Raw genomic sequence first — 19,033 nt, forward strand, 5'->3', positions numbered from 1 at the left:
AAGAGTTTATTCAAAGGAGGAGAAAAGTTACAGCAAATAAGGGGTCAGAGTCTTAGATGTATTGTAAGACATTTTAAGACATGAGTTGGAGGCAGATACGTGGAACAGCCTCCCAGCAACATGGGGTTCCAAAGCAGGACAGTCCCACTAAACCCAGGACACATGGGGTCTGTGTTAGGATCATGAATTTGCATTTAAAGGGCAAGCGTCTCTGAATACTGAATTTACGACATACAACATGATCCCACTCCTGGATCTCTGATCTTCTGGTGCCAAATGTGAGGGACACAAAAAAAGAACAAGGAAGGAAGGAAGTGATGCCAAGAACATAAAATTAAATTACAGCTGAGGTTTTTAAGCCCAAGGCATTATTTGCCCAGGGGGTAGCGAGTGAAGACGCTCATTGTTCTGCTCTTAGAGGTTAATTGCTGAGATTTACGTACTGCTTCATGTTTTTTGTTCCTCATCATAAAGAAACGGCTTACATCCACGAAGTGTTTCCAGGAGTAACAATTATATAATGAACAATGTCTCTTATCTCCAACTTCTGTGATCAGGTTTGGCCTCCCAATGGCTGGCCAAAATTTGTGCATGAGGTCCATGCGTACCAGACAAAGGTGAGGAGGTATTTGCAGAAATATTACCATGAAATGGTGGAGAGACACGTATGGCGGTGGGTAATCCTCAATGGATGGAACTATTGCGAAACATGGCTGTATAGTACTATATGGACGATGATTCCCTTCCCCATTGTCCCCCTCCCCCAGCTTCCAACCTCTCCTTCTTCGCCATTTTCCTACAGATGGTTCTCGTTACATGTACAATATGTCATATGTACTTCTGCTGACCGTGGCACGCTGTAGAATGGTTGTTGTCTTTTCCTCTGAATAAAATAAAGACGAGATTTTCTTTTTTTTTTTTAAATAATGTTACGGCTGATTTTCGCCAGGGGTTGGTGACCAACAGGTAGCATGATAAGTGTGAATATTCTCCTAGTAAAATAGCCTGGGTTGTCTTCTCTCCAAAAATATATACTTCTGTAGGGGTATTTTGAGCTGGTGGGCTGCTGAACCGTCCCAAACGACCATACGGGCTGCTGAACCGTCCCAAATGACCATACCTGGGAACTTCTAAGCTCCGGCTACCTTCCCTTGCAGAACGCGGCCAGGACTGCCCACTGTGGTCAGCGGGAAATGCCCCCATTTAAAGGGAAAATGGGCGGGGATCAGGGGGTGTCGAGACCCCGCGACCCGGAGGTTTTGGGTCTTGACCCGGAGAACCGGAGCTTCACCCGGAGAGTTCCCAGGTATGCAAATGAGACATGGGCTTCAGAAGATAAAATGTGAAAAAGTTTGGAAAAGGGAACGGAAAGGTTTCATTCTGTGCCCCGTAACTTCAACAAAAGAAAACATTCAAGACACCTATATTAATATATTTTGAGGTATTTTGGTGAACCAAACTGGTTTGGGGTCATAGCAAAATAGAACAAAAAAAATATTTTTTTCCCCCCAAAAAATTATTTTAATGTATTATTCATACTAAATGTTGGACTTTACATCTAAAATTAGCATAAAAAGAAAAGTTCTAAATATTCTAGAAAACAGGCGAGAAGAAGCGGGCGATGTAACTTGGGTGCTGTAATTGTCTTAGTGTCCATGTGATAATATCTGAGCCGTGCAGTAAGATGAGACCGGTCCCTGGAAACTCATTTTACATCTTCCATACTGGATTTCTTAGTCCAGTTGCTGTACAAACCAATAATTCCCAGTATTGGGAGAAAAACATTCAAAATATAAAGCTAGGCTATGAAAATTAAATTAGAATTATTTATTTAAGTAATTTTTGCACCCATATAGCATAATTGCATCCCTAAACATGACGCCAGCAACCAAGCAATGACGAAATCCAAGGCTTTTTAACTAGCATATAAGTGGCTGCCCAAAACAAACATGGCGGCGGGAGAATCCTAACTCCGTCTCTATGGTAGGCATTCCTATTAGCGTTATGGTTTCCCGCGATGGACAGGAAGTCGTTGGTTTTGGTACTCTATGGTTAGCGGATGTGCTTCGTCTCTATGGTTAGGTGTCCAGCTGTCTTGCTGGAAGCTGGCTCAGCTTAGGGGCGGCGGAGGCTTAAGTTTCGCGGGTACATTCAGGGTCCTTCAGGTGGGCAGCGCCGAGTAGAGCAGTGGAAATGCTTAGAGTTTAGTGAGCTCCTCGGGTCTTGGAGGAGAGCTGTCAGGGGTGTGCTGGGAGTTGGAGTGTTACTGGGGGGGTTGTAGGTAGGAGGGGGAGAGAGAGCAGTTGCTGGGGGTAAGGAGGCCTGTAGGCTCATTCCCTGACACAGAGTCCCCAGTGCAGTGCGAGCGGCCCCCCAGTGCAGTGCGAGCGGGCCCCCAGTGCAGTGTCGCCGTCTGATCCAGCAAGATGTGGTTCATGTATGTACTCAGCTGGCTGGCCCTCCTCATCCAGGTGGCCTTTGTAACCCTGGCAATAGGTGAGTACCTCCTCATTACCCTGATTGTTACTGGACTGCCCAATCAGACTGCAAGCTCCAGGGGGCGTGTCATATTTTACTAATTGGTCAGCGACTATTAATAGGGACACTTATTGTAAAAAAAAAAAAAAAAGGGTCTCCGTTGTTCCAGTTTAGTTGGGGCGGGTACCCGGTCACCCAGCCCATTTTATTTCCACGTGTTAAATCCGTACATGTATGTAACATGTATTTTCTATGTATGTCTGCTTTGTTTTAGTCCACAGAAGGTTTATTTAGTTCTATAAAGTTTTGCGGAGTGTTCTGGATCCATACTGCTGCACGGAGCGCTTTTTTCCTTTAAAACAAGAAAATAAAAAATCCTGTACGGTTACAAATTCCTTTAATACTGTAGGCATAAAGAATCTTTAGTACTCAGACTGTACCATTCCACTAGCAGGGGTGCCGGGTAATACCCTGTATGGTTTGGTGGCTTATATATTGTGTGCGCCTCTTTTATGATTTAAGATGACATTATAACGTAAGGAAGCTTTACTTTACTGAGAGCGTGGAAGATAAGTGGAACAGCCTTCCGGCTGTAGGGGGTAATGCAGTGAGGGGATTAAACATGCATGGGATAGACATATGGCTCCTGAATCTAAGACGAGACCAACGACTGATGGGTCTGATCTTTTATGGATCGCGTGTTATTTGCTGCCGGAGGAGACGTTTATTCTGTAAGGTGACGCGTCTCATGGACCTGCAGCTCCCCGTCGGGTTAAGTCCTGTTTATAGGATGGGTGGGGTAATTACCCGCTTTAGTGTACTTTATTGTATTGGTAGAGGAGTCGTGTCATTCAGTGGCAGAAAGCTTTCCCGTTGATGGGGGGGGATTTCTGCTCACGGTTCCAACGCCTGCGGGGTTTGCTGAGCCTGCCCCGGAGGAGCTGCCTGGAGGGCCAGTAAATCGTGTGCGGGGGGTAAAGGGGTGAATGCATACGGAAGGAGTCTGCCGGGTCCCGGCGTGCTTTTGGGAGGGAAACGCCACGTAAATCTATAGGGATATATCTATATCGTATATATTAAACATCTCTATACGTATTGCTTTAATATGCCAGGCTGTTAGAAAAAATGTAATCGCCAACTTGGGAAAAATGGAACAGAACCCTTAAAGTTATTTTGCTGTATACTACTTGTTATGCCCTGTCCTCCTATTGTACTGTGCTGCGGAATATGATGGCGCCATATGAAACAACAATAAAAATAATAAAATTCTATTTTACCCCAAATGGCCAGCTGTTAGAACCTATGGCCCTCTGGGTTCACAAGTCCTGATTTATGACGGGCATAGGTAGGTTGTGACGTGCGGAATGTATTTTTGTACTCTGACCTCTGTGTATGTAGTAAAAGCCTTCCGTGTTCTGCGTCTGATGGGACTTGATTTTATCAATTTGAAAGCAATGACAATATTTGAATGTATGGTGCTCGGAAATCCAGCGCAGACGGGGTTAATGCTGTAAATGGCTTTGTAGCTGGAAACGGCTGTTTTTTAAATGGAATCTCTTCATAGGCGTACAGAGGCCCTTTATCACTCCCATCACTCCTGTGTTCTAATGGCCCTTTATCACTCCCATCACTCCTGTTTTCCAATGGCACTTTATCACTCCCATCACTCCTGTTTTCCAATGGCACTTTATCACTCCCATCACCCCTGGGTTCCAGTGGCCCTTTATCACTCCCATCACATCTGTGTTCCAGTGGCCCTTTATCACTCCCATCACTCCTGGGTTCCAATGGCCCTTTATCACTCCCATCACTCCTGTGTTCCAATGGCCCTTTATCACTCCCATCACTCCTGGGTTCCAATGGCCCTTTATCGCTCCCATCACTTTTGTGTTCCAATGGCCCTTTATCACTCCCATCACTCCTGGGTTCCAATGGCCCTTTATCACTCCCATCACTCCTGGGTTCCAATGGCCCTTTATCGCTCCCATCACTCCTGTGTTCCAATGGCCCTTTATCACTCCCATCACTCCTGTGTTCCAGTGGCCCTTTATCACTCCCATCACTCCTGTGCTCCAACGGCCCTTTATCACTCCCATCACTCCTGTGTTCCAATGGCATGTTCACTGATTCAAGGTTTCAATGGCTAATTGCTGGTTAGACCTTTTTTGTAATTTATGTTACTGACAGAAATTCCCTCTTTTCCATGAAAACAGCTGCGCGACCCCACGTTTTTGCGTGGCGGGGTGTGTGTGACGTGGCTTTCCTCTCTGGCTGTGTTGTTTAACCATTAAGCGCACAAACGTGTAAAAGTCTCTTTTTCAGTAGACGTGTGTTAGACATATGTTTGTATGATGGGTGTGGAGCGGTTTTGTATTAGTGAGCGCGGCTCGAGGTAGAGCTTTCCCAAAACGTCTAAGTTACATTCTGGCTGCATAAAGCACACGGCTACCCAACAACACCGTCCAATTCTGCTGTTTCTACACATTATCGGGGCTTTTAGGGCCGAAGAACCCTGCGGTACCCTCATACCCAACAAACACTCCGAGTGCTCCCTGTAACTCACACTCCGCTAACTAGAGAAATGTGAACATGCGCAGGGTAGACATACGGCTCCTGAATCTGAGACAAGGCCAACGACTGATTAAGGTTTCAGTTTTTACAGGAGAAATGGGGGCCGATTGGGGCCGATCTGCTGATTCTGTGTTGTGTTTGTAAACATTCTGAGCTCCTAGTAATGACAGACTGAAGGATTTGGGGGCTGAGGAGTAACGCGTGGGGGCAGACAGTGCGGGGTACGTGGGATTTACTCGCTAATCGCTCGCAGAAGAAACACTACTAGACTTTAATGTAAACATCTAGCCCTTGTACAGCGCTGCGGCATATGGCGGTGCTATATAAAACAAATAATAATTTCCTGGTTAGACCCCGTGCTGCTCCCTAAAGGGTTTACAGAGGGAATTAAAGCCCCTCAGAGGGACAATAATATATAAATATATATCGTTACCCATTTCCTTGTGTTTTATACCCGAAATCTTACTCGGAGACCTTTAAATCTGTCCATTAATCCTCCGTGCTGATGGCGAGGGTCTGCACCGGGGCAGATACCTGGGTGGGTGGGGAGAGAAATGGGGCAATTCGTCTCATTATGTAGGAATACTCTGATTCCAGGATCGGCCCCTTTTAATATCTTCTGAGCCCTGATGCTGAATGTATAAGAGGGAAAGCGCTTTTCATCACCCGGGAAACGCAAATAAAAATACTTTCAGAAATAGGTAGTCTCTGCCGGCTGGAGGATCCGGTACGTTCGCCGTCCGGCGTCTGCCTCGGGAATGTAAAGGAACCCGTTAAACCATTTAGACGGCGAGGCCCTTCTGTATCCTGGGAGTCCAGAGACAGAGGGGGTTCGTCGTGTAACGCGTGCGTGAGACCCCGCTGCATCCGACGGAGGTCACTGCCCGGTTACACAAATCCTCTGTCACTCATAGTAAATCTGCGAGAGCGCTGACTGGGGGGGGGCTTATTCACGGAGGGTCTCGCTAACCAGCGAAGCTTATGCCACCGGCGCGTCCCTTGTCAGAGGAGTTATGGGGTCCATTCCATGACGACAGAGTTCACGATACATTATGAAGGGCCAGCCCTACTGAACGTATTTATAATGTATATAACGTCACCTAGATCTCTCCTTTACCCGTGGGATTATTCATTATACAGGGCTGCTCTCTGGGGCCCTTCATAATAAATAGTGAAGTGAGCAAACTTTGCGTTTAGTGAATAAACCCCCAATGGTTAAGGAAATGGGCTGCAAGCGGCTCCTTCATATCCCTGTTTGGCAAGCTGGTTAACCCTGTGCATTCCCTGCTAGTCAGTCTCAAACAGTCTCCAAGAACCTTGTAAATCAGAAGCTCTCGTTAAATGACAGACTGGGGGCCCCCGACGTCCTCCCACCGACCAAGCTGTCGGTCCGGCAATCACCTGCTCGGCTCTCTGGCTCTGAAGGTCCAGGAGAAGCGTCACGGTGTCTGTCATAAAGTCCTGCGATCCATGGATGGTCAGGGAAGGGCAGCAGTCTGTCCTATGGCCCCCAGTTACCCTCGCCCCTTACTTACATGATCTACCCCTAAAGAAAGCAGTGGGGGGTATCTGAGTTAATGGCACCCGCTCTGCTGATGGGGTCACAGCCAGCAGCAACAGAAAGGGGGGTCTTTTTGGGAAATAACCTTCTCAGAACTTCATGGACTTGTAGATCAGGGGGTCCCCGTCCACTAATAATTAACCCTTACTGGTGATACATGGAGACATCCTGAGCCAATGAGGAGAAAAGTTACAACAAGAGACCCAAATCTAACAATAGAGGGTCCAAGACTGAGATGGAATGGAAGTTTCACTTTACTGAGAGGCTAGTATAAAAGTGGATCAGCCTCCCAGTAGAAGTGGTAGAGGGTAATACAGTGAGGGGATTAAACATGCATGGGATAGACGGCTCCTGAACCTAAGACCAATGACTAATTAATTTCTACAGCAGGAGAAACGAACAGACCAGATGGGCCGACAGGGGCCGATCTGCTGGCAGATATTTTTTTGTGTCGGCCGGAGGGGGTTATGGGCGTAGCTTTTGGGTGCTCGGTAACGTTACAATGATTTCCCTGTAATAAGGGCAGCGCGCCTGCCATTAATCCCCTTCGCTTTCGCTTGTAAGCCTCGGAGCTCGTATCCCAGAGTCCTCCGGAACGTAAGTCCTGCGTTTGATTTGCGCTTGTTGCTTAGAGGCGGCAGCGGCCCCGGGGGGCCACCGGCAGCTCCGTCCTAGTTTTGTGATCCCTCTTGGTCTGCGTGTAACTAAATTCAGAGCTAGAAATAGCTGCTGATCACTCATCGCAAGGCAAGAGATCAGCGCGGACCCGGCAGATATGGGAGGTCCCCTCACACTGTATGCCGTATAATTCCCAGCCGCTCGCTACGTCAAAGTACCTGAAAAAAAAAAATAATAATTAAAAAAATCAATAAATGAAGATACTACATACTATGTCCTTTTCATTGGCCTCCAGATTGTAAGCTCTTGAGCTCAGGGCCCCTTTTCCCTAATGTATCAGCCCCGTCAGACCCTTTGAGTGTACGGACTCTAAGAGGCTCGTTATTCGTATGATTTCTGTACGTGATGTGTATATCGTCACCGCATGTCTCTCCCTTGGTCTCCTGCAGCGGCCGGACTGTACTACCTGGCGGAGCTGATCGAGGAGTATACTGTTGTCACCAGCAGGATTATAAAGTACATGATCTGGGTAAGTTCTTGGAAGTCCAGGTTTATTCGTACAGTGAAACCAGATTTGTTTTCATGCTAGAAGTCCTGCATTTGCGTTATGATCGTAGGACATTATTCACTAAAAGGGGAGTTGTCTGTCTCGACTTCACTGTGTATTATAGACACATACCCCATGTCCCTGCAGGGAGGGCTGGCCCTGTATAATGCATAGTTCAGTCAGAGATCTGTCATTTAACGCCCGGACCTGCGCGTAGCGGCTGGGTTGGATAAGCTGGCTGTTTGTCTTGCAGTTTTCTACGGCGGTGCTAATTGGACTGTATCTGTTTGAGAAGTTCCCCGGGGTGATGATCGGGGTCGGCCTCTTCACCAACGTGGTGTACTTCGGGCTGCTGCAGACGTTCCCGTTCATCATGCTGACGTCCCCCAACTTCATCTTGTCGTGCGGTGAGTCCCGAGACGTGAAGGTGCCTTTTGTGGCTCACTTAACACTTTAATAATGCTATCTACTAGAAAAGCAGCCTGACTCGCTATCGTACTGCCGTAGAATGGTATGGCTCAGTCTCAATCACCCAGCTGGACACTCTGACTAATGAAAGTCTATGGAGGGTCGGACTTCATTAGCATCGCCATAAAGCATCAGCTCAGTGTGGTGTTTGAGCCGGGAAAGTCATCCAAAATATCACATGACTGACAGCAACGGCGGCTCCAGATCTGCAGATAAAGGGGGTTTATTGGGGCAAAATGAGGGGCACCGGAGGCTACATAACTGTTTGCGGGGCCGGGGTTTTCCCTTTCATCATTTTTTAAGCTTTATGAAATAATCCCATTCTCCTTTACCCAAATTGGGTTATTCCACACAATTTTTCCGAAGTTGCTTACCTAGCAGCCTGATCCACAAGGAATGTGTATAAACTCCTTCAGGACCGGCGTCCTCGTACTGCGTCTTCCCTTGTAGACTGCAGTTTTATTTAAATATTTTAATTCCGTGGTCGTGATTCGCTTCAGTGGTCAGTAGCAGCCGCCCCTCGCGGTCCCAGCGTCCATAGCGATGCTGGATCGCACATCATCGATGACATACCTGGTACGCCCCGGTCTGTGGGTGACACCCAACCAGGAAGTAGCAGGTACGTCACCGGTACAGAAGGGGTTAATTGACTGTAGCGAAATAATCTGCAATGCTTTCTTTCGTGTGAATTACAGAATCGCATAAAGCTGCAGGGATTGCTAAAGTTACAAACGCTTCTGCGCTGCCTACATCCAACGGAACGGAGCCGTAAACAAACGAGGGTAACGGGAATAATATTGATGGCCCGGGCCCCCCCCCGCACACGGTGATGGCCCGCAGTGCCGTTACTGGCCGGGTGCACGCCGGTGGAGCGCAGGTCTCTGACGGCGGCGTAGTCTGCGCAGGGCTGTGCAGTTAATGAGTCAGCAGCTGCTGTCATTAGTCTCTCGGGCTTTAGTAACTTATCACGAGTTATAAACACTCGTCAGCGATTATTCAAAGCCTCTCGCAGCTAAACCTTTAATGTTCCCTGACAGCTCTCGTGGTGCTCAATCACTACTTGGCTTTCCAGTTCTTCGCAGAGGAGTATTACCCCTTCTCAGAGGTACGTTAAAGATATATATATATATATATATGTGTGTTAAAAATATATTTCTATAATTATTCTTATTATGGGCACTAAAAATGGTTCTATATTAGGCTCTATCTAGCATGTTTTATATGATTAAGGGGAGACCTCGTAGCTCTTAAAATCTTGCTCTGTGGATACGCTCGATGTCCACGCGACCTACAGCCCCCCATCGCTTGTGATATGAGGCTGAAATAAAGTCTGGGTTCGTTTCTCTGCCTTTTTTATCCATGATCCTCGGCTCGGGCGTACGTCTGAAGCCCTGCCGTCTGTCTGTCTGGCGTTACTGAAATCCTCTCGCCCCAGACATGAAGCTCCGGAAGGGATTTAGTTAATCTGTCAGGAACACTCATCGCTGTAATCGCACCAAACCGGTCTTCTTCATCCCCCCCCCCTCAGTCTAGAAACCTGACAGATCTAATTTAATCCAAACGTTCCAAAGGTTTAATTAAAACTACTGCTGCTTTCCTAAAGGCCTCATATAGAATAACGGCTCTAGCAGGGATTGCTGAAGTACGTCGGGTGTGCGTGCGTTTATTGATTATGAATTCTCCGCAGGTTCTCGCCTACTTCACCTTCTGCCTGTGGCTCATCCCGTTCGCGTTCTTCGTGTCGCTGTCGGCCGGAGAGAACGTATTGCCGTCGACGATACAACAAGGAGGTGAGTCTGGGCTCCCCGTCGTCAGAGCTCTGAGGAACTCCTGATAATTTAAGAGTAGAGAACGGTTTTTGTTCTATTCCCCTCCCCCCCATATGCACTAGCGTTCAAAAGTTTGGGGTCAACTAGAAATTTCCTTGTTTTTGAAAGAAAAGAAGTGGATCAGAAATCCAGCGCAGGCGGGGTTAATGTTGTAAATGATTATTGTAGTCATTGAGACCCTTTTGTAATAATGCGACAGCCAGAAATTTTCCAGCTGAGTGACCCCAAACTTTGAAATGGTCGTGCACTGGAATATATATATATATTTATATAATTTTGCCCGCAGTCTTGAATGGTTCGGTATAATGATCATAATATCCCAGATCTGGGACTTCTTGGGGTCGTTTCTTTACATTTCGGGTCGCTAAGCGGCGCAGAAGCCAAATTAACTCCAATTCTAGAATTCCTTGTTTTTTTACGGTTGCTTTGTGTCCCGCAGATGACGTGGTGTCCAACTATTTCACAAAGGGTAAGAGAGGAAAGCGTTCTGGAATCCTCGTCGTCTTCTCCTTCGTCAAGGAGGCCATCTTGCCGAGCCGGCAGAAGATGTACTGAGCCTGCTGTAAAAACCTGTGCAAAAGCAGCCATGCAGTATCCCAACGCGCTGCTAAGGAAAACCAGGAATAAAGCATCTGGGGGGTTCATAGCGGCCTGCCATTAGATTTGCACAGAAAAGGAGTTTTTCCCCCCCGAAAAAAGGGATTGTGTTAAGGAATATAAACACCGCAGTACGGATGAAGCACGGTGTGCGGTGGGCTGCGTCTCGTACCCACATGAACTGAGCCTGAAGTGGGGCTTTCCGTTGCGTGGACACAAAAAAACGATCAAAAATATATATCCACCAGTTTGCGGATCATGGTGAAAGTTATTCCTCCCCAGTCTAACCAGTTCTAACAACAGTGATTCAAGGAAAACTCCAAAATGCTCTTCCTGCGAAGGATCGACCCCGTGATCTAGTTGGATTTTAACAAACTTTGCTTAGTGCCAATAGTTTGTACTTTTCATGTCGGCGTAGCGGCCGTTTGGCCCCCCCTGGACGTTCAGCGGAGGCGTTCGGTAAAAGTATCGCTCGTTGTGCCAGCGCATATTTTGATTTGTTTGACGCGAGTCATCGTTCGTCCGCAGCACTGGTCGGCACCCCTGTGAAATAAAGGCTACGTTTCTTAATAATCGTTACTTCTTCTTACTGAGATGCGGCAGGAAAATGGGGGGCGGCCGTCAGCGGAACGTAAAGCCACCCAAAAAACCATGATCGATAGGCAGGCTTAGGGAATGCGATCAGGTGTGATAAAGAACGGGGGGTCCCTTTTTGTTGACATTAGTGAGACGACAGCCTGATCCAGCGGGAGTATTTAGTATTATTTTTTCACCTTTGAAGAAAGACGGGGTCCTGGGACCACCATAGAAATTATTACAGTTAGAACAGAGGTGTCCAACCTGCGGCCCTTCAGCTGATGCAGGACTACGTCTCCCATAATGCTCTTTCAGCTAGGGGGCTGGCTCAGGAATATGGGAGATGTAGTCCTGCAACAGCTGGAGGGCCGCAGGTTGGACACCCCTGCTTTAGGTTGGTCGTTTAACGTCGCCTGTGAAACGCGTTGGGGAGGAGAGCCCTGTCCTTGTTCCAAAAGGACCCCCCTGGTTGTTACACTGAAGCCGCTGGGGAAACTCTGGCGGGTTTTTGGATGCGTTTCTAAGCTTATCCTGATCACCAGCAAATATTGAGAGATTTCAGAATTTTTTAAGGAAATTTTATTTAACGAAATCGCTGCCGCAATCCCGCCTGACAGCGCTCAAAAAATAAAATAAATCAGGTTCTCCTCCTGTGCCCCGGGCAGTTTGATTATTGATTATATATATCTATATAAAACACTTATTTCCTATAAACGCCCCCGTTCTTTAGCCATCTTCTTAAACTGGGAGTCGTATGTCTGTCGCAGGTGAAACTCGATTTCCGGCTGGTTGTGCGGCCCGCAGGCCGGCTGATGCTTTTTGGGCAGTTCAAAGACATGGGTGGACTTGAATTCCTGAGGCATACGGATCCTCCCCCGAGGAACGGTGCCTGGAAAAAGCTTCCTCTCGATGACCTCGTACGGCAGACTCGAGGGTGGCGTGGCGACCCTTCCCGAAGCTGTGCGGATCTTTCGGTTCCCACCGCTGTCTTTTATGATGGATACGTAGGCGCTGAAGTCCTCTCTGATGGGTTCTTCTGGCTCGGCGCCCAATCTGAGAGTGGGACGTCTCGAGATGCTGGTCGCTGGTGGCATTGATGGGTTGACGCTTCGGTTCCAGTTACAGCTCAGCGTTCCAGACCTCCGACTCTGGAACCGCGTAGAGGAACCCGGTGTTTTTGTCTTGTCTCCCTTTTGTAAATGGAGTTTCTCGCCCTTTGAGGATTTAGCGTCGCTATCTTTGTATCCATCAGACGACTTTGAATGGCAACAGCGAAGAGGCTTTGACTCCGATAAATCCCTTTCTCTGCATCCATACTTTTGTCGTATTGTTTCCGGGAAGCCCTTTGCGTCGATCCATTGAGAGAAATTGGATTGACGAAGTAACTCCTCTCGCTTCTGCAATCCGTACAAACAGAATTATAAGGAATTCCATAGACGGACATAAATATATATTGTTTCCAGGCTAATATATTTTATTTAAACACAAAAAATAGACGGTCATTAAGTGGGACAGTGACATAAATATTATAACGCCCTCCCCACAAGAGAAACAGAAGCAATTCCTAAATCCCATTAAGCAGAAACATAATAAATATAATAAAGCAGATTTAATAAATAACAACAGGCAGCAGAGAATATACACAAATTTGAAATCAATTTATGACATCATACAACCATTAAAGGTGCAGCTAGTTCTTTAATAATAAAAAAATATTAACCCTTTTTACACTTACCTTCATATTTAATCGCGTTTCCTGCTCTGTTTCATAAATGTTGTTTACGAGTCTGTCCATCTTCTTCACGTCGCGTGCGTAACTTTCCTTCTCCTTCTTCCACATGACGCTTTTCAGGTACCTGGGGGGGGGGGGAAGGCAATGATATTTATTTATATAGCGCCAGCAGATTCCGTAGAGTTTTCAAATTAAAATCTTTAACAGTAACAAATTGGTACAAAGGGAGAAGAGGGTCCGGCTCCTGGGAGCTTACAATCTAGCCGGTGGTGGAGGAGGGGGGGGTTAGGTTGCGCGCTTGTTGTTAAAATTGGGTTTTCAGGGAGCTTTTGAAAGTCGCGGACGGGAGAGAAACTATAATGGAAAGAGAAGCCTAATGGAATGGAGCTCTGGCCGCTTCGATTAGAGCCGCCACGTTATTGCAGATGCTGAATTGTAGAGTCGGCAAGAAGACTTTGTCCTAACGTGAGAGCAATTGGCTGGGGGCAGAAGCTTTGCCCCTTCAGGACACGCTCGCTGGTTTATACAGATTACAGGACGTATTCACTTAGTAGCGCCGGGGGGAATCAGCCACGAGGAAGGACAATGTCTGCGTTTGAAGAGAGAGGGTTGGAGTCTGATACCTGGCACAGTCGCGATGACAATGGATTTTGCACAAATCGATTGGTTTTAGGCCCTTTGTGTCCTTGGCATAGACGTCTCCTCCAGCCTCCACCAACGTCACGAGACACTCCTGCAGCCCCTCGCGTGCGGCCAGATGAAGAGGTGTTACTCCATTCCTGTCTTTCCTGAAGAAAAATAACAGATATAAATGGGGGGGGGGATAAACAATTATTCAGCAAAGACCCAAAACACTGGCTGTTCATACATCAAGTCCATTTCCCATCACACACCGGCTCAAACGTAGTGTCCCTCTTTCCTCCCTTCTTTTCTAGGAGGTCGGAATGTTTGCTGGGTATGAGGGGATCGCAGGGTTCTACAGCCCTAAAAGCCCCGATAATGTGTATAGAAACAGCAGGAAACGGCTTTATAAATTATACTGAATTGTAAAATGGATTATTCTTCCACTCGGTTATATAATAACTGTAGCTCCTTGCGTTACATTACAGTTTATTGACCCGGGGCGGTGTAATGAGCCCCAAGGAACGTGAGGGACGTTTTTGGAGTCCGTACCGGCCAAAGCACAGACCTCTGCCCCAGGTAAGGTAGCTTTAGGTCTGCTGCCCTATACCAGAAGGCACCCAGTTTCCCCATGTGGGGGCTGGTTTGCCCATAGGGCACAAGACACGCCACTTCTAGTGACATAAAGCATGGGCGGATGAGAAAGGTACTCACGCATTAACGTCAGCTCCGCGGCCTATCAAGAACCGCACGCAGTCCAGCGCTCGAGAGCCGTTCTTCTGGTTTAAAGTCAGGTGGAGAGGACTCCGGCCCAAACGCGTCGGAAGGTTAAGGTTCACGTTGTAACGCTCGGCTAGTAGCTTTAGACACTGGAGCTTGGCTTGGCGGGCAGCCGTATGGACTGCCGTGAAACCCTGTCGGGAAAAACAGATGCAACCATCAGGTTACCGGCAGAGCTACGGATAAAACCGGTCTGACCCCCCCTCCCCCGAACGCCCGCTCTAAATCCTCATTGGCATTGATTTATGTGATTTTGCCCATGCCACATAAAGCTATCGGAACAAAAGTTCTCTTGTCGCTGCACGCCGTCTTAGAACAAGAGGCCGTAATATAAAACGAGAGGGTCGTAGGCTTAGGTAGTTGTACAGCCTCCCAGCAGAGGTGGTAGAGGGTAATACAGTGAGGGTATTAAACATGCATGGGATAGACATACGGCTCCTGAATCTAAGAGGAATCTAACGACTGATTAAGGTTTGAGTCGTTACAGCAGGAGAAACGGGGGCCGACGGGGGCCGGATGGGGCTAATGTGCCGGTAAATGTTGACCAAATGCCACTCGAACAGCACTTACATATCTGTCTGCTTTGAGTTCGGAGCCGGCGTTTGCCAAGCTGAGTTTAAGCCAGTCGACGTTCCCAAGAGTGGCAGCCATCAGCTGGTCTGAGGTGAGGTTGTCCAGCGCGGGCCGCACCGGGGCCTTGTGGCTTCGCGGAGTGAAAAATAAAATGGAAAGCGTTTAATATTACAATGAGGAACAGCCGGCGTCCCATCACTCATATAATTCCCCAGAAAATGCCATTTAGTACAATAAATACGCTTCTATGCTGCGTAATTATTATCATATTCATCGTCGTATGAACCCTCATTCCTGATTATAACCATAGCTGACAACAGTCCCAACAACAGGACCGGTCCCATTTACTTGGACTACTAGAGGTTTAGTATACAGGAAAAACGTGCGTTCCATAGGCACCATGTGACATCATGCTGCCCCATGTGATGTCATTCGCAGTCCAGTACCCCCCTTGATTCTTGTACTAGTCATATATCATCCTCTATATACCTATTTACACATCGATTTGCCCAGAGAAGGCGGGGCTTTGGGCATTAAGGGGCAATAATAATATTATAATAATAATACATCACATTTAACATGATAGGGATTGAATTATACATAAAGTGAAGAATTCAACATTGTATTATTAGTCTAAAAACAAATGATTTTCGTACATTTGTAACATTAAATATCTTTTTCTGCTTGTTTGCTGGCTCTTCCTGGGCCCGAGGGGCTCCTTTTTCCTACGAGGACCAAGTGACGTGGCCCATATAGCAGAAATCCCCCCAAACGGCTGATAATGATTGGGGCACGGGATCCATTCATTATTTATTGGCGTTAATTAGCATCTTAACACTTGGAGAATGTATTTATAGCCAGCCACTCCCATCAGCCTCAGCCAGCTAGGTGGGGTGACAGGTGGCCCTCCGGACAGCCGCGTTCACATTTAACGTGTGTCTTACCTGGAAGAGCCAGACATCACAGAGAGAGGACGCCAACGTCCTGTCACCGCTTCCGATCACGGATCCGTCACGCGTGTCACAGGTCTAGGTATGCAGAGCACACGTCCTTCACACAGAAAGAAAGCCCTGCCTCGAGGAAATCAACACAGTTACCGGGTAACCTGTATAAACAAACAGCGCAAGCTGAGCGATCAGCAGCCACATCCAAACAGAAGTGAGGGATCCAGGGGGTGTGTCCACCCTGATTATCTCTCATTGGCCGCAGAACGTTCTAACCTGAAACAAACAAACAGCGCCTCGTCCAATCCTGGGAGACGGAATCTTCTGTCACCTGCATCCTGCATGCCAAGGCTTTTTTATTTTGTGGTGGTTTTTTTTACACATTTTTTACACCAAATAAAGATTACAGAGGGCAGAAAACACAGCGAATATTTACTAATATTTATTTATAGAGCACCAGCAGATACCGTAGCGCTGTTACAATAAGGGATCGGCAAAAATCAACAAATCAAAGTGAGAAGTTGTTATTAAAGTGATAATTGTGAGGATACGTTTAGCGAATCAATCGCTTTAAAAGGAACTTCTGTATTTGAAGAAATAAAGGTTATTATGAGCATTATATATATATATATATATAGACATGTATGCTGTATATATACCGGTGTGTATATATATATATATATATATATATATACACGGTATACGGAAGATCTAGAGATACGTAATGTCTGACTGATCCTTTATTAGGATACCTGGGAACCCGCGGGCCCCGGATCCTACCCTTGCAGGACGCGGTCAGGACCGCCCACTGATGTCAATGGGCGGTCCCACTGACATTGCGGGGAAGCTCCCCCATTTAAAGGGGAAATATGCGATTTGGGTGTCGTCCGGCAGGTGCAGCGCTTCACCCGGCGTTCCCAAGTATGTTTATTAGTCATTTATTCGCCAAGTGGAGCGTTGTCAGGCGGACGGGTCTCCCGTTTCATCTCTGTCCCTTTCAAACAAAATTAGTCACCTGGTGTTTCCCTTTAAATGTTCTAAAACAGCTCAAGATACACCATTTGTTAGTAAATCTGTTATATAACAACATGTTATGACGGTGAAATTTGGAGAAAATTTCCATTTTTAAGTAGTCTCCCAAGCGTCCCTATTCAGGCGGGTCAGTCCCTCTTTGTTCCCCATACCCCTGATGCCCCTCCTTCCCCTCATTATGTCCCTCTTTTCTAGGAACTCAGAATATTTGCTGGGTATAGGTTTGCCACCTATCCTGATTTTCACAGGACAGTCCTGACTCCTGAGTCTAACTCATTGGGCCCTATAAATTAGTCTGCCGGGCAGGATGAGCTCCCAGACGAGAGCAGCTGATCGCCGAGCAGCCCTCTGTGTTCCCTGTGAAACAGCAGTGGCTACATCGTGACTCGGGCAGACAAAAGCAGTTGATTACAGAGCAGCCCATTGCGTTCTCTGTTCATAAGCCAGACAAGGGCAGTGGCTACACTGTGAATCAGCCAGACAAGAGCAGCTGATTACAGAGCAGCCGAATGAGCGCAATATGAAGGACCGTGCTTCCTATTCAGCTTCACACAGACAGATTCCTGTCAAGCAGGCATTCGCACTCTGCCGTTCTAACTACTCTCAGCCATACAGATGACACTTTACCACACACAGCACTCTCAGCCACACAGATTTCATTCTATCTCATAGACACGACTCTCAAAAAAAAAACTGTAGTTTCATATGGTAGTTTAAGTTATTATATAATGGTATAGAATTACCGGCACATACTAAAAATGCTTAGTGGAAAAGATTTTTAAAAAAGAGATATGTATATAAAAAGCAGGTCACATCCCCATCTCTGAACACCTCAGAAAACTAAAGTGTCCCCCTTGGGCCATTTCGGATATTGGGAGATTTGCTTCGTAATGGAGGGAAGATGTCAGGGTGCCAAACGTTCACCAAATCCTGGCTTAGTGGATACACAGTCTGTGCGGACGGAGGAGATGGTTCACCAAATCCTGGCTTACTGGATGCACATTCTGTACGCACAGAGGAGATGGTTCACCAAGCTTGGTGACAGTTTTCCAGCACGATAGTGAGCCATCTTGTGGCGCTCAGCCGTCAGAAGGCCACGTAATGGCCGTCTGTGCAGCTTCCATTGATTTCATAGCTACTTGAGTCGGTCGGAGGAGATTAGAGGATCTCTCCAACTGGCCCATGATCCCTACCGCCTGCAGAAATTCCACAGCAGGACTGTTCCACGGGACACTCGGGAAGTATGCTGTCTTACAACCGCGATTGCAATCTCAACGCCAGGCGACAACGGTTCTCCGATGGCCGCTGAACTCATGCAAAGTTTGTTTGCAAAAGGGTTGATGTCCAAGTTGTTCTTGATCCGTCGACCTTCTTTTCTGTTACTCGCTTGCAATTAACCTCATTTTACTCAGTCCGCGTCCGAGTGTTTCAGATGACAAGCTGGTGGCATTTAAACTATCAATATTTAATCATCAGAGAATGTATCCTTTAAATGTGAAGCGCCAGGAGGAAATGTCAAGGACTGGAACCTGCCAACATTAATCTAAGATGAAAGTTGAGGGATTTTAACAATATTGACAAGACCCCGCGTTTGCACAATCTGACGCGGCGCGTCCTGACTCCAGACATCATCTGCCCGGTCTCGCTGCACAATCCGTCGGGGGAGAGGGACAGCGGAGGCTTCTCGCGGCACTTGGTATTGATTGCCAGCTGTCTGTATCAATCCTGATCGCCAGCGAAGTACGGTGACCTATGCGGATACCCTGACGTGAGGGTATTATGATGGGTCCTACGCAAGCTTACACAATACAAAACTCTTGTAAACAGAGCAAAGGCATGTTTTGGGATATAACGCCAGGAATTGATTTCCATCCGTGGTAATTCTGAAGATTTCACTGACCTCTTAAGAGTCCCGGAGTGAACAGATAGCAGGGTGACCGGGCAAATCCACTTAATAATAATAGGCGTGTGTATTTTGCCACCCGCATGCATTACTTTGCATTTATCAATATTGAATCTCATCTGCACACCCGATTTAATGACAGCATTCCATCCACCCTGGGATTTCAGGGGTCTAAATTAGGACACCTGTGCTGCGGGGCATTG

General features: G+C 47.1%; 2 protein-coding genes across 2 annotated transcripts; one reads left to right on the plus strand and one right to left on the minus strand.

The window, feature by feature from the left end:
- Window positions 1–2,039: 2,039 nt before the first annotated feature.
- TEX261 (testis expressed 261) lies at window positions 2,040–11,242 on the plus strand. The gene is made up of 6 exons (XM_053463917.1): window positions 2,040–2,496; window positions 7,678–7,757; window positions 8,029–8,182; window positions 9,281–9,348; window positions 9,931–10,033; window positions 10,512–11,242. The coding sequence occupies exons 1-6, from the start codon at window positions 2,427–2,429 to the stop codon at window positions 10,625–10,627; spliced, it is 591 nt and encodes a 196-aa protein (XP_053319892.1). The 5' UTR covers window positions 2,040–2,426; the 3' UTR covers window positions 10,628–11,242.
- A 574-nt stretch (window positions 11,243–11,816) lies between these two features.
- On the minus strand, window positions 11,817–15,994 carry ANKRD53 (ankyrin repeat domain 53). Its single transcript, XM_053465718.1, has 6 exons — window positions 15,896–15,994; window positions 14,949–15,081; window positions 14,313–14,512; window positions 13,601–13,765; window positions 12,981–13,101; window positions 11,817–12,642 (listed from the first exon to the last, which is right to left on the minus strand). Exons 1-6 carry the CDS (start codon window positions 15,910–15,912, stop codon window positions 11,953–11,955), a joined length of 1,326 nt encoding a protein of 441 aa, XP_053321693.1. The 5' UTR covers window positions 15,913–15,994; the 3' UTR covers window positions 11,817–11,952.
- Window positions 15,995–19,033: the final 3,039 nt, after the last annotated feature.

Source organism: Spea bombifrons, chromosome 1 (assembly GCF_027358695.1).
Source record: "Spea bombifrons isolate aSpeBom1 chromosome 1, aSpeBom1.2.pri, whole genome shotgun sequence".
Taxonomy (NCBI): Eukaryota; Metazoa; Chordata; class Amphibia; order Anura; family Pelobatidae; genus Spea; species Spea bombifrons.